The sequence below is a fragment of the Oryctolagus cuniculus genome, chromosome 12 (genome assembly GCF_051225735.1).
Source record: "Oryctolagus cuniculus isolate XC-2025 breed Fujian yellow rabbit chromosome 12, ASM5122573v1, whole genome shotgun sequence".
Classification (NCBI taxonomy): Eukaryota; Metazoa; Chordata; class Mammalia; order Lagomorpha; family Leporidae; genus Oryctolagus; species Oryctolagus cuniculus.
The window spans coordinates 52160968-52176523 of NC_142878.1; the positions used below are offsets into that span (position 1 = coordinate 52160968).

Sequence of the window (15556 nt, forward strand, 5' to 3'; positions counted from 1 at the left end):
GCAGTTACAAAGCGGTGCAAAGGAAGATCGATGGGACTGGCTCGGCAAACCGGAGCAGGGACGGCCAAGGACGGCCACCGCTCCTCGTCGGCTCCGCCCTTCGCGCCTGTCTAAACCTACACCAGCAAAGTCGGAGTGGAGCAGGCGGGCCCTCCACGGGCCGTTTAGCCAATGAGGGGGTGGTGGGCGGCCACCAAAGGGCGCTTTTGCACTTTCCCAGTCACTGAGAGGTTGGCCAATCAATGGGAACTTGGTGGTTGCTAAGAGACATGAGTTTGGCTCCACCCATATGTAGGGTTTTAGCCAATGAAAGCCTGTAGTTTGGGCTGTGACCGCGAAACCGCTGAGATTCTTTTCCGCGCTGTCGGATTTCGGCGCAGGCGCAGATTGGGGAAGATTCTGGAAGACAGCGGAGCTGCCGCCATTTTGCGGGAAGGGAAGCAGCTCCGGCTGTAGTGGTCCTTTTAGTCCTGAAACTAGGAAACAGCCGAGCTTCGCGCCCCCCAACACACCCACAGAAGAAGGGAGAGCCCGGACCCCTCTGCGGGGACCCGGAACTGGTGAGAAACCCCGAAACCCCCTTCACCCCCCCCCGCGACGTCCCCTCCGCGTGACGTTGCCGCTCGGCGCCTCCCCCTGACGTCACAGGCCGCAATGGCGTCACGACAGAGTGAGGCAAACTTAAAATAAGTTTTACACACTTCGGTTCGTTGTGATCTGGAAGGTTCGCTACCTGAATGTAGCCCACTGGCACGACTTAAGGGGCCGGCACGGACGCGGCCTCTCGGATCGCAGCGACTTTGATCTCTCCTGGTCCCCACAGCAGTGACACTTAGGGTCGCTCCCGCCGGGGTGGGGGGCTGGGACCCTCCACGGCCTGAGAGGGCGTGTGTAATCGCGTTCTAGCCTCTGGTGTCACCACTGAGAGAGAAAGGGGAACTGAGATTTCTTCTATTCCCAGGCTCCTGAAGACTCAGGTTCGCTAAGTTGGTCTCTGCGGGATCCTTTTAACTTCGTAGCCACGCACATTGTATAGGCGAAGGACGAGGTCGCCACGAGATTGCGCGCTGGGACGTTGTGCCAGTTGGTTGTTTACAGGATCATTCGCAGGCTTGGCTCCTTATCGTGCTCCTTGTTCCTGTTCTTAATTAAGCGGCCTTTACTTCGGAGGTGTTTGTGCCCAGAGGAGTGATCAGACCCAGAATGGCGCTCCTAGTTACCCCTGGAGTCCCAGCGTTTGGTGAACTCTTCATTCTCCCATACCCCTTCATCCGTGGGGGTCTCCCTTCTGGCCTGGGTAACAAGATCCAGGCACAGCAATGATTGTGGGCTTTTAATGCAAGTTTTTGGAGTAGGGGTGGGAGAAAACACGACTGTTTTTATAGATGGGATCGAATGACCTTGACCCCTCCCCATGAGTTAGGAGATGGAGTTGGAAAACTACTGGCCTGAAAATGCATAGTGTTTGGCACTTCCTTGGTTTGGGGACATCTTGACACTAACCCTAGTGAGATTGCAGGTTTCAAAATAGCATGCTCATGTTCTCACTGCCCAACGACAGGATGGGTTCTGAGGAATGTGATGGTGGGCATGTAGAAGAACCTGACCATACAAACGGAGGCAGCTAGCGTGTTACTGAGGGAATGTAACCTTAGTGGGGCCATCCTTGTATATGCAGTCTGTTGTTGACAAGAATTTAAGTAGCACATGACTCTACATTATGTGCTTAAGTAGGTTCATTGCTCTCTGAGGTTCATTTCTAGAGGTTTGTCCAGTGAAAGTGTTTGTGCTTGTGTTTGGTACCTCTGCTTTGTGCTTAGCATTCAACTGGAGCAACTCTTGAAGTCAAAAACATTTTAATTGGCGAGGAAAAAGCATATTATAGAAAATAAAATAGTTGAGGCAGCCAAAATGTTTGCAAGCAACAGTTTGAGGCTCAAAAACACTTATTTTTAGAGTCATCTTTCCAAAGTAGACCAGATACTTATGTTGCAGTTAGTCTGATTCCTAATGTTTTTTTTTTTTTTCCAAAAGATTTATTTATTTATTTGAAAAACAGGCAGAGAAAGAATGACCTTCCTTCCCCAGAAGACTGGGCCAGACTAAAAATCAGGAAACAGGAACTCTATTCGGGTCTCCCACATGAGTGCAGGAACTCGAGTTTCTGAGTAGTGGTCTGCCTCTTCCCAGGCACCTTAACAGGAAACTGGGTTGGAAGTGGAGTAGCCAGGACTGAAATGTCCTCTGATGCAGAATGTGGATGTCCCAAGCAGCGACTTAACCCACTGTACCACAGTGCCTGCCCCTGGTTCCTAGTATTTGGAAGTATATACTTTATATGCCACAGATGTAGTAGCCTCTCAATAAGATGTAATTAACGGGACTGATTGTTTTGATAAACAGGTTGGAGAAGTATATATTTAACAGTAGACATGTTGGTATACTGTATACTTTTGAAAGTTTTCTTTAAGGTTAAGTGAGAGAGGTAACATGATATAACGCATACAACTTTACACTTGGGGTCTTAAGACCTCAGATCAAGAGTTAGATCCTGGGGGCTGGCGCTGTGGTGCAGTGGGTTAACGCCCTGGCCTGAAACGCCCGCATCCCATATGGGCGCTGGTTCGAGACCCAGCTGCTCCACTTCTGATCCAGCTCTCTGCTGTGGCCTGGGATAACAGAAGATGGCCCAAGTCCTCGGGTCCCTGCACCCACATGGGAGACCCAAAGAGGCTCCTGGCTCCGGATCAGCACAGCTCCAGCCACTGTGGCCAGTCGGGGAGTGAACCATCAGATGGAAGACATTTCTCTCACTCTGCCTCTCCTCTGTGTGAACTGTGGCTTTCAAATAAATAAATAAATCTTTAAAAAAAAAAGAAAGAAAAAAAGAGTTAGATCCTGGGGGCTAGTGTTGTGGCATAGTGAGTAAAGCTGCTGCTTGCGGCACCTGCATCCCATATGGGCACTGGTTCAAGTTCTGGCTACTCCACTTGCAGTCCAACTCCCTGTTAATGCACCTGGGAAAGCAGCAGAAGATGGCCCAGGTGCTTGGTCCCCCGCACCCATGTGGGAGACCTGGAAGAGGCCCCTGGCTTTGGGTCAGCCCAGCTCCAGCTGTAGTAGCCATTTGGGGAGTGAACCAGCAGGTGGAAGATCTTTGTCTCCCTCTCCCCTATATACATATATACATATAACTATGCCTTTCAAATAAATAAATAAATAAGTCTTTACAAAAGAGTTCCTCCATTTGAGCCCGTTGACATTGGGCAGTTCCTAAAAATCTCAGTTTTTGAAATCTGTAAATTGGTTAGGTATTATCTGCCTATAGTTGCTTTGAGTGCTAAGTAAAATATAAGATTATTATGAGGGACAGTTCACTGGGATTTAGACTTACCTATTTGATTTTTGTTTAATTTCCTTTTTTAAAAAAATTAGTTAATTTATTTGAAAGAGAGAGGAAGAGACACAGAGAGACAGATCTTCCATCTGCTGATTCACCCCCAAATGGCCACAACGGCTGGGACTGGGCGAGGACAAAGCCAGGAGCTTCATCCAGGTCTTCCATATGGGTGCAGGGGCCCATTCATTTGGGCCATCTGTTGCTCTCCCAGGTGCGTTAGCAGGGAACTGGATTGGAAGTGGAGCAGCTGGGACTCGACCCACCTTCCATATAAGATGTTGGCGTCGCGTGCTGCAGCTTTACTTGTTACACCGAAAGCCCAGCCCCTCGATTTCCATTTTAAGCCTTACATTTGGCTCCAAATAATTTTTTCCTCTTTCCAGCAATCTTTCTGAACATGCTGGTATAGGGGCTGGCGCTGTGGCACAGTGGGTAAAGCCCCACATGGGCACCAGTTCAAGTCCCGGCTGCTCCACTTCCTATCCAGCTCTCTGCTATGGCCTGGGAAAGCAATAGAAGATGGCCCAAGTCCTTGGGCCCCTGCACCCGTGTGGGAGACCCGGAAGAAGCTCCTGGCTTTGGACGCATAGCTCCGGCCGCTAGGGTCATCTGGGTCACCAATGGATGGGAGATCTCGCTCTTTCTCTCTCTGCCTCTGCTCCTCTGTAACTCTGCCTTTCAAATAAATAAACACATCTTTAAAAAATAATAATAATAGGTATAATTATTATACTTATTAAAACATCAGAATTGGTGTGAGCTTTGAGGGCAATCAGGACAGCATTGTTGGCTTGTGCATTAACTGCTCTAAAGTGAACAAAGTTCTTGTGATTGTGGAAAGTCTGATTACGATAGCTTTCCTTAAAAATATTTATTGATTTATTTATTTGTAAGACAGAGTTATAGGGTTCGGCACTGTGGCATAGTGGGTAAAGCCTCCATCTGCAGTGCTGGCATCCCATATGGGCGCCGGTTCAAGTCCTGGCTGCTCCACTTCTGATCCAGCTCTCTGCTATGGCCTGGGAAAGCAGTAGAAGATGGCCCAAGTGCTTGGGTGCGTGTACCAATGTGGGAGACCCAGAAGAAGCTCCCGACTCCTAGCTTTGGATCAGCCTGATGGCAGCCATGTGGGGAGTGAACCAGTGGATGGAAGACCTTTCTTGCTCTCTGCCTCTGTTTCTCTGTAACTCTGCCTTTCGAATTAAAAAAAAAAAAAAAAAAAAAAAAGAGAGCGAGATAAAAGGAGGGATGGAGGGAGAGAGATTCCGTTCTTTGATTCATTCCCCAAATGGCTGCAGTAGCCAGTGCTGGGCTGTGCTGAAGCCAGGATCCAGGAGCTTCATCTGGGTCTCCCACGTGGGTTCAGGGACCCAACTACTTGGGCCATCTCCCACTGCTTTTCCAGGCCATTATCAGGGAGCCGGATGGTAAGTGGAGCAGCTGGGACTCGAACTGATACGCAGATGGGATGCTGGCATCTTGGGCAATGGTAGCTGACTACACCACAGTGTTGGCCCCAGAATAGCTTTCTTACATAGGAATTCTTCAGATTAGTTTTTGCCTCACAGCATTATTAAGGTACATGTATTGGCATATGATTAAATTGAGCAAGTTAAAAGTGTATTATTTGATGTGTGTCGACATCCATAAAACCATCACTCCCAGAGGTTTCCTTGTGCCTTTTTTTTAAATCCTTTTCTCTTAGTCCCTCTCCCCTACTCCTGTCCCCAGGCAACCACTGATGTGCTTTCTGTAACTATAGGTTAGTTTGCATTTTTTTAGAATTTTGTATAAATGGAAATATTCAGTGTATACTGTTTTTGGTCTGGTTTCTTTCAGTCAGCATGGTTATTTTGAAATTCACGCATATTATGTGTATTGATAATTCCAGGCCAATAAATTCTTAATGTTATTCTGTTGATTTTGTTTAGTATGTTGTTTTTCTTATTTGTCAGACCTGTGGTAGACAGCCTGGAGAAAGACAGTTGCTAGATGTGAAAGATTGGAGAAGGCAAGATGTTTTACCCTGCTTGCGAGACAGAAAGGCTTCAGAGAATTGATTAAGCCTATCTTAATCATGTTTTTGAGTTACCTGAACTCTAGTCAATGCTAACAGAAAACACTTGGTGAAGAGGCCTTTAATTATTGGTGTTTAAGATATGTGGGGAAGAGCTTAGGGCATGTCTGCATTGTTTTGGTGTTGGCTTTGTCTTGCTTGTGATTTTTTTTAAACCCTGCATCTTTACCTTTTTATTGGAAATATTTGCCTCTTTTTATGACTTCAGTATGAAGCAGTCATTCAGAATTCTGAACAGTAGAATGGAGGCCTGTGTCTGTTAGAAGGAAATAGTACTTCTGAATACTGACATTTTCTCTGCACAGGACAGGATCTGTGTTGTGTTTTGTCTCTATCTAGGTATCTAGTTTCCTTCTAGACCTTTGGCCGTTTCTAAGATACAAAGCAGAACTAGCTTAGCTCTGTAGGGGGCATAAATAAACGTAGAGTAAGCGACAGCTGATAAGATCCCTTTGCAGTTTGGGAAGCAGAACTGTGTATCCTGAAGTCTGTTTCTTGGAGGGGGAAGGGAATGTGTGGTGCTGGAAGGGGAAGAGAATAAAAATCAGGTTCTTATGTGTTGATATCCTCTCCTCAGATCTGACACGATGGCGTCTGATGACTTTGATATAGTGATTGAGGCCATGCTGGAAGCTCCCTATAAAAAAGAGGAGGTAATATTCCCCACCTCGCTCCTGGAATCGGCTTAATAAGAAAGGGCAGCTGTGGATCATCATTTTCAACATTTTGTGACTCTTCCTTCCCCACTTGTTTTATTTTGTACAGAGGTTATGCATAAAAGGCATAGTCTTAGTAAGCTCTGCTGGGGACCCACAGTCAGGGGCCATACTTTTAGAGAAGGCTCCAGAAAATGGGGGTGGGTGCGTAACATGGTGGTGGTAACATGTGCTTTGAACTCACAGCTCTCGGTGACCCCAGAAAGTTAGTGGATCTCAGACCTAGTGCCAGTGTTTCACTCTCCTGGGAAGTAATGTCAGTGGACAGATGTTAGATAGCTGAAAGTTGACATCAAAAAAAGCTGCCGTTCTGATCTCTTCCTTTTTGGGTAGTTTTCCTCGTTTCCTCTGTTATTCCCTTTGTTAGGAGATTCAGACGATCAGCACCTGGCTAGATGATCGAGAGCTTTGATTTCTTCCTTGTCCACCTTTGTTCTTTTTGCCCAATGGAATCTGTGTGTCTGCCACCTTGTACCTTGTGACATTTTCCTGGCGAACTCCTCAGGATGAGCAGCAAAGGAAAGAGGTTAAAAAGGACAGTCCTAGCAATACCACCAGCAGCACCGGCAACAGTGGCAGTGGTACCAGTGGGAGCACCACCACTGGGGAGACAAGCAAGTGAGTGTGGGTGAAGTGGGTTGGCCGCGCGGGAAAGGGAAACAACTGCATCTCTTGGAAAACAGGGAGGTAGTTGCTGTTAAATCTGCTGGCTTTTAGTAGTGGCGCCACTGAGTCATGGGAATAGTGGTGATTTGGCTTAATGATCTTCTAGTCTTCACTTTGCAGCATAGACTAGTGGACAAATCCTAGCTTTGATTTGTTTCATTTGATCAAAATAGCAAGAGGACGACTGATCTGAAACACTAGCTTTTGTGTGACTTTAAGGGGACTCCGGCCAGTGCAGCTGCCTGACAGCAGTGAGGGCTGTGTGTAAGTCGGTGTTGTGCGGTTGCTGTGAACTTCCGCCAGATCATCTGCCGGGCTTCGGTCTTTTCGGTGCTCTCTGTTTCACCCTGGCCTTATTCTCATTCCGTTTCCTTGGGAGAAAGAATGGAACCCCCTCAGTGTTAAGAACCTTCACTCTCTTTCACAGGAAGAAGAGGAGTCGGAGCCATAGCAGAAGCAGGGATAGAAAGCGCAGGTCAGTCACTGCGGGCACTGGTGGGCTTGAGGAATTGCTCAAGTGGGAAGATAGCAGGGAAAGCCGAATGTGAAAGGCCAGACGAGCTTGTTTCCATGTGTAGTCGCAGCCGAGACCGGGACCGGCATAGACGGAGAAACAGTCGGAGCCGAAGTCGAGAACGCCAGCGTCATCGCCGTAGCCGTAGCCGAAGCTGGGACCGTCGGCATAGTAGTGAGTCACGAAGTCGGGACCGGCGTCGTGAGGACCGAGTACGCTATAGGAGTTCTCCACTTGCCGCTGGGTATCACCTTTTGCTAATAAGATCACCTTTGTATCATAATCTGGCTAAAACAAGTACACTGTGGAGCCAAGCCCGAGGGTGCTTAAAACCCATTGCGATGAGTAGGCTACTGCCACTGGAGGGAAAGTGCAGGCTGAGTATCCTTTATCCCGTCATGAGAGCAGAAGTGGTTGGAATTTTGGATGTTTTCAGATTTGGAATATTTGCATCTGCATAATGAGATATCTTGGAAATGGGACCCACAGGTAAACACAAAATTTGTGTTTTATACCTTAGACACACAGCCTGAAGGTAATTTATTGTGTTTTTTTAAATTTATTTATTTTACTTAAGATTTATTTATTTGAGTGACAGAGGGAAAGACAGAGATCTTTCATCAGCTGGTTCACTTCCATCTGCTGGAGTTTTTAAAAAGAATTCTTATGAAAAAAAAAAATTCTTATGTAAGATGAGGTGTTGGAGTCTGATTTGTTCGTGAAGAAAGATTTAACTTTGGACCAATGTGAATCAGGTTTTGCTGCTTTTTTTCCTACTCCTTAGGCCCAGGTATGGCCAGAGTAAGAGTCCTCACATCAGAGAGAAGAGCCCAGTCAGGTGAGTTGATAATGAGCACTGTTTTTAGGAATTGTGAGTTACAAATAATAAAAGATGGGTGGAGCTGAATGTTGTAGGTCAGCTGGAGAACAGGGACCAGGGGCAGCGGTGCCAACACATTTTGCTCTGTAGGCAGCCAGTGGATAACCTGAGCCCTGAGGAGCGTGATGCCCGCACAGTTCTCTGCATGCAGCTGGCTGCCCGCATTCGGCCTCGAGACTTGGAGGACTTTTTCTCTGCTGTTGGCAAGGTAACCCTGTCCCCTGAGGAGCCTCACTTCTGTCTTGTCTTCCCTTGTACCTAACTCAGGATCCCTTGTGCCCCCGGATAGGTTCGCGATGTGCGGATCATCTCAGATCGGAACTCACGTCGTTCTAAGGGCATTGCCTATGTGGAATTCTGTGACATCCAGGCTGTGCCACTGGCCATTGGACTGACTGGGCAACGGCTGCTGGGGGTCCCTATCATGGTACAGGCCTCACAGGTGAGCAGACTGAGAAACTGACATAATGGGGATGGGAGGGTGGGGGAGGAACATGGGACATGACCCATCATTTTCTCTCTCCCCAGGCTGAGAAAAACCGACTGGCAGCCATGGCCAACAACCTGCAGAAGGGCAGTGGTGGACCACTGCGCCTCTATGTGGGCTCCCTGCACTTCAATATCACTGAGGACATGCTCCGGGGCATCTTTGAGCCCTTTGGCAAAGTGAGTAGAGCATCAGGGAAACCTCTAGAGGGGACCAGAAAAGGTGGGGAGGGTGAGCATACTGTGTTCTGTGCAGCTGTGATGATCCCACTCTGTACATCAACATGGGTGTTCAGGTCCATGCCTTGAAGGTTAGGCTCCAGCTCTGTTCATGCTCGCCAGACACAGCAGAATTGAGTAAGATTAGTCAGGAAAGATGTTTTGAAAGAGTCCAGATTGAGTAAGATTAGTCAGAAAGGATGTTTTGGAAAAAGTGGTGTTTTGTCTCTTTTTAAAATTTTATTTATTAATTTGAAAGCAGAGCTCTATCGTCCATCTACTGGTTCACTCCCCAGATGCCTGTAGGAGTCCTTGGCCAGGTGAAGCAAGGAGCCCAGAACTCAGTTCAGGTTTCCCACATGGGTGGAAGGGACTGGAACACTTGAGCTACCACCTGTTGCCTCCTAAGAATCAAGGCCAGACATTCTCATATGCAGTGTTGGTGCCCAGAGAGTGTCTGCACTGCTGTTTGTCTTTCTTTTTTAAGATATATTAATTTGAAAGAATTACAGAAAGAGAGATCTATCTACTGGTTTACTCGCCAAATGGCCATGACAGGACTGGGTCAGGCTGAAGCCAAGAGCCTGGAACTCCATCTAGATCTCTCATGTGGGTGGCAAGGGCCCAAATGCTTGGGCCATCTTCCTCTGCTTTTTCAGGTGCATTGGCAGGGAGCTGGGTCAGAAGTGGAACAGCCAGGACATGAACCAATGCTCATATGGGGTGTCAGCATCAGAGGCGGCAGCTTAACCTGTGCCACAACACTGGCCTCTGTTTGTCTCCTTCTAAAAGACTTGGATAGGTGTAATTTTTTGACTAGAGAGTTAGAGTTATTTACAGCAGTCTTAAAAGTGTGGACTAGTCAAAAGATTATTAATAATTCCATCCTATTCTACTGCAGATTGATAATATTGTCCTGATGAAGGATTCAGATACAGGCCGCTCTAAAGGTTATGGTTTCATTACGGTGAGTGTCGAGTCTTTGATTTTCACATTTTTCTTTGGCTTGTCCACTTGTCTGAATTTGCAGCTTAGCTTCATCCTCCTCCTTTAGGAACTGTACAAATGACCCATAAACCCTGGTGCCTGGAGCTTGGACTAGCCTTCTGCCCCTTGAGATGAGTGCATTGCTTGAGGTCTTGGCTTTGCTCCTACACTCTGTCATTGACCCTGATATGGGGCTATCCAGGAGTTCAACCAGCTTCCCTGGTGCTACAACTTGCTCTTTGGGTAATAGTAATTATTCCAGGCTGCAGCTGAGAGGGTGGGGGCATGAGGGAGGTTAGGTGTGGGCTTATCAGGACTTGATTTAATGAATGGTGTATTCTCATGATGGGAGTGGGAATAGGAAGTTATACTTCCCCTTGGCACTGTCCCACACTGAGAAAGATCTTTGCATTAAAATGCCGCTGTAGGGAGAATAGTGAGACCACCTAACAGTGGCCAGCAACACTTTTTCTTGACACTGCGACAAAGTTGTTTCCAGTTCCTATCCCCTGGTTCTTCCATGAGACTCCTGGGACTCCAGGCAGCGTACACACCTCCACAGTTGGCCACAGGACAGAAGGGTGGTAAGGTGTGTTTTACCACGGGAATTGCTCACCTCAGAAGTTTCCAGTATAGGTAAGCCACCTAGGCCACCCACCTAGGAACTGTCAGCACCACGTGATAAGCCCTAGGGCATGTAATGCTAGAGTAAATAAAGCCAGCTGTGGTGATGACAGTTTTGTAATGGCAGGTGACCATTTCTGCAATTGAGTGTGACTCAGATGTGGGAAGACTTTTTGTTGCTGCCTTTTAGGTCAGCAGCCTTGACACTTGCACAAAGAGACTGAAATCCTCTTTATCTCAGGGAACTGCTGGTGCTGCTGATAAAAAGGGATAGAGAGTGCAGGCCCCCTGCAGGCCACTGACTTAGCAGTACTGGTGTGTATGTGGGCGTGGGGTGCTGCCTGGCTCTCAGCACTAGGATGTGTCCCCTCCTAAACTTGTGCCCTGGAGTTCCAGGTTCCTGCTACTCCTAACAACCAAATGAAACAAGCTGTCAGGCTAGGTTCCCTGTAGGTAACGGACTTTCTGCGTTAAGTTCTCAGTGGAGCTGGAAAATTGAAAAGTGATTGTCATTGAGTTGGAAGCAGTCCTGTTGAGAGAACCATTTTGGTGCAATGGGGAAAAGAAAAGTTTGTGTCACAGTGAGCATGCATCTTTGCTGGGATAGGACTAGTGGGTCTTTGAGATCACATTTGGCCTGAAAGTGACTGACAGGACTTGGGTTTCTCATAGTTCTCCGATTCTGAGTGTGGCCGGCGGGCCCTGGAACAGTTGAATGGCTTTGAGCTTGCTGGTCGACCTATGAGGGTTGGCCACGTGACTGAGCGACCGGATGGTACCACAGATATCACTTTCCCTGATGGGGACCAGGAGCTGGATCTGGGATCACCAGGTGGACGATTGCAGCTCATGGCCAAACTAGCAGAAGGTACAGTATCTCTCAAGGTGAAGAACACAGGGTTGAATTTTAGATCAAGGATTGCAACTTAACCCCACTGTTTCTTCTCCTTTTAGGCTCTGGAATCCAGCTGCCAACCACAGCAGTGGCTGCTGCTGCTGCCCAGGCTGCCGCCTTGCAGCTGAATGGAGCAGTTCCCTTGGGGGCCCTGAACCCAGCAGCTCTGACTGGTATGGTTAGGCTTGGGAAAATGAGAGAGGGGTGGAGCCTGGAACGGAGGAGTTCTCTGTGCTCACTCAATCACTCTGCCTCTCTCTGTAGCTCTGAGTCCAGCCCTGAACCTCGCCTCCCAGGCAATTGCCTCCCAGTGCTTCCAGCTCTCCAGCCTCTTCACCCCCCAGACCATGTGAGTCTCAGGACCCAGCTCCTTTAAGTCTTTGATTTATTCTTTTCTTTGGCTTCCCGTTTACCTCTTCTCCTTGCCACAGGTAAATCACTGGCACAGTAAACTGCCTCCCTGTGTCCCTGGGTCCTGCCAGTCTCTTCTCCACGTCTATTTTTCTGCTGCCCCCATCTTCATTTTGAGGACCAAGCCATTCTGAATGCCTGGACTTTGACTCTGGAGGAGCAAGGGCCGCCCTTTGACACCAAAAGGAACTCCTGCCTGCAGCCCCACTGGGAGTGGACTCTGCTGAGCACAGCCCCCAGTTGAAGAGTACAGAATCTACCCTGCACTGAGTCCCTATTTCTCCATGTATATCATCTCCTGAGAATGACCTTCTTGCCTTTCTAAACCCCTGTTAGTGACTCCCCCATTCCTCCTGTGTTGGGAAATCTGTGGGGCATTAACTGAAGGAACTACTCTCTCCTTTTCCTACGGTTTACCCCGTAATCTGTCAAGGAAATGTCTTAGGATCTCTAAATCAAGAGGACTTGGGAGTTTGGGGAGGGAACCTTGAAGATGTTGACTTTATGCTACTAACTCCCTGGAAGGTAGCCTGGACATGTGCATTGTAAAGCCTGCCTTAGACCTCAGCTTGGTGCGGCTTGAGGCCAGAGCTACCATAGGCTTGCTGAGAGGCGCGGGAGAGGTCTGTCCTGCCAGGCAATTAGAATGCCTTAGGGGTTCTCAGGAGTTGGTAAAAGGTGGGTTCCCTTTCCAGTAATTTCCATCTTCCTTTGTGTAGTTGACCTACTTCCCAGGTCCTCCCTTTGGCCCAGGGTGGGATAATGGAGAGGATGCTGCTACTCTCCACCGCTTCTGTATGCCTCTACTGTGGCCTCAGCCCTGGCGGTTAGAGCTGCTGCTGCCCCCGTCTGGACCCACATGAGCCCTTCTTACTGGATTTTATACCCTGTGTCTGTGTACATAAATATATATACACACACACACATATGTATGTATGTATACATATATAAACTTGATACAAAAGGCAAGCCCTCTTGTGGTAACTGCTGCCCATATATGTATGGTCTCTAAAGTCAGTTGGTATCTGATGTTAAATTCTCACGCGCCAAAACCCTGATGATTCTAGGCATATAAAACATTTGTCATGTCAGTGAGTTTGTTTTATTTTGTTTTATTTCACCTTCCTTAGAAAAACAGACAGAAGGCTCATTCCTGCCTTCTCCATCTGTATCTGAATCACATTGTCTTTCCCTTGGCCTCTCCAGACCCAGCTGTCTACACGAGACTTTGAAGCTCTGTGCCTAGGGACAGATATTGACTTGCCACCAGATGGCAGTGTGGCAGTAGCACGGTCTTCCTTTCCCTAGGGGTGTTTTGTGATCTTGAGTCTTAGTACCAGAGAAGTCTCCTAAGCTCACCATTCTTACCCTGTTGGACTTTGTACCTGCTGTTGGCTCTTTGCTGTAGACATTGCAGTCCAGTGTCCAAAGGAGTTCCGGTGTTATACATCAGGGCTCCGCTGGCATAATGTTCTGTAGTTTCTTGGTCAGTTGCCTCAACTCTTGATTTTCCTAAGTTCTGCCTGGGATAACCAGTGAATCCCAGGGAACTGAATCTTCCAGGAATAGCCCTGCTAAGAGAGAGGAGCACCTTCCTCTGGCTGCTCTTTATAATAAGTGGTGGGGCAGAGCCTGGCTCACTAGCCTAAGAACCAACCAGAGAGGCAGAGGCCTGAATTCAGGGGCAAGGCTCTGTGGGGCTCCTCCATTCTTTACTGATCTCTATAGCAACAGAATGTTAAGACTTTATTATGCTAAAAATATGGGTAATTGCTGTTAGGTTTTAATTTGTCACCTCTCAGACTTCTAAGTAGGTGATAGCTTCGCAGTAGTGTTAGCCTGTAGGGTTGCATTTTACACCAAATCGTTAAGTACCAGAGGCCCGCTTATGTCGTGTAAGGCCACAGGGACTCTGCCCTAGCCTCTGACCCTTGCAGGCCTGCAGTCTCACCTGCCACGTTGTTTTCCTTGCCCCCACTCCTTCCTGGTCCTATCCGTGTGTGTTCTCTGAACTTGGGGGAAGGAAAGGAGGATGCGTTATTTTTAGGCAGGAGCTGTTGGCTGTGACCCAGTACCCCTATAGTTATTGATTTGGCTGCTAATGCATCTTGAGAAATGCATCATGGACTGTTTTTGTTAGTCATCTCGAGGCCATGAGCTGGACCTCCTCACAGCTGGCGTGGATGTCTCCACAAGGCTATAAATACCTGCAGGCCTTGCCTCCCTGCCTTCCTCAGAAGGCCCTGATCTATGCTTGGTTTCTCTGTGTTCCCAAGCTCAGCAGTTTCGGCCTTCCTGCACTGTGGTCCTTCCACCTCAGTTCTTCCTTCTCCCTGTTTGTAGTGCCTCTTGCAGCCTCTTGCTGGGAGAGAGACAGTGGTGGAAGCAGGGGAGCATCTAAGACAGCTTCTGCTCTAGTCTTGCCCCATATAAGGTGACGGTGTCTAGTGCGTGACAGCTGCTGTCGTCGTGGGTGATTCAGTGCCTCCTTGTTACTCATCCTCCATAGGAGGTGGTTAGAGTGGGAAGAAGGGGACAGTGAACAGCCTCGGCCCAGTCTAAGGTAAAAGGAACCTCCCTGAAACTCTCCCAGCTGAGCATGGGAGGGTTAGGGCAGGATAGAGGGGAGATGGAGACCCAGGTCCTGTCCTAAGAGAGTTAAGGTTTCCCAACCAGTCCTTAGTTCTAAACAAGCTTTTCACTTGGCCTGACTCAGCGCCTGTGCTTCTGTCTTCTCCAGGCTGGTGGCGTTTCCTTACTTTGAACTTGCTGTGTTCTTGACATGGGGACTCTGCCCACTTTCTCCTCAGGTTCCAGCAACACACAGGTGTGAGCTACCAGCAGGAGCAGGGCCTGACTACACTTGAATCTTGGTGCTTTTCATGAAGGGAAACGAGTTAACATCTTGGAGGGGAAAAATTTTACCTTTTTTTCCTGCAAAGGACAGGGTCTGGTGACAATCGAGAGAGGTGCTTGGGGAGTAAAAGGCAAAAATGGCTCTGAAAAGTGAGGGGTAGGAGGTGAAAATAATGATAATTGTTAACATTTGTGCAGGATTTGGGTGGGTAGGCAGGATTCTAATCGCTTTATATGTATTAAATCATTTAATCCTCACAACAAGCGTCTAAGGCAGACTCTGATTATCTTGACTTTGTAAATAAGGAAGCTGATACCCAAAGATTCAATAACTTGCCCCTCAGTTCCACAGTGAGTGAGTTGACACTTCCAGCCCAGGCAGTCTGGTACCAGGTCCCTCTGCCTTAACCTGACCTGCCTTTCAGCGCATTGGGGAAACCAGGGCCTGGGAGTTGGTGGGGAAGCTTTATCTCACTTCGTCCATCACTACACCCATTGCTCTCAGTAGACCCTGAATGTCTCCACTTCCATGTCTTTGCTCATCTTGTCTCTTCCTTCTCCTTTGCTGACCAAGATCCTGTAAGACCTGGAAGCTTTCCTAACTTGAGAGTAATCCCTTTTCTTTTTTTCTTTCTTTCTTTCTTTTTTTTTTTTTTTTTTTGGACAGGTAGAGTTAGATAGAGACAGAAAGGTCTTCCTTCTGTTGGTTCACCCCCGAAATGGCCGCTATGGCCAGCGCGCTGTGCCGATCCGAACCCAGGAGCCAGGCGTTTCCTCCTGGTCTCCCATGCAGGTGCAGGGCCCAACCACTTGAGCCATCCTCCA

At 48.1% G+C, this 15556-nt stretch overlaps 1 protein-coding gene across 14 annotated transcripts; it reads left to right on the forward strand.

Annotated features, from left to right (window-relative positions):
• The first annotated feature begins 382 nt into the window (after positions 1-382).
• RBM23 (RNA binding motif protein 23) lies at positions 383-12966 on the forward strand. Of its 14 annotated transcripts, none has more exons than XR_016217966.1 (15): positions 383-560; positions 6055-6130; positions 6561-6811; positions 7287-7334; positions 7438-7585; positions 8158-8211; positions 8344-8461; positions 8543-8695; positions 8782-8919; positions 9860-9925; positions 10013-10188; positions 11242-11437; positions 11524-11637; positions 11729-11813; positions 11896-12966. XR_016217966.1 is itself a non-coding variant. In XM_089309932.1 (14 exons), exons 7-14 carry the CDS (start codon positions 8399-8401, stop codon positions 11897-11899), a joined length of 819 nt encoding a protein of 272 aa, XP_089166058.1. In that variant the 5' UTR covers positions 383-560; positions 6055-6130; positions 6561-6811; positions 7287-7334; positions 7438-7617; positions 8158-8211; positions 8344-8398; the 3' UTR covers positions 11900-12966. The 14 variants fall into 14 exon arrangements, 9 of the variants coding, with proteins under 9 accessions (XP_089166058.1, XP_051678603.1, XP_051678601.1 ...); XR_016217964.1 differs by having other exon boundaries at positions 6699-6811; positions 7438-7617; positions 10374-11437; XR_016217963.1 differs by having other exon boundaries at positions 6699-6811; positions 7438-7617.
• Positions 12967-15556: the final 2590 nt, after the last annotated feature.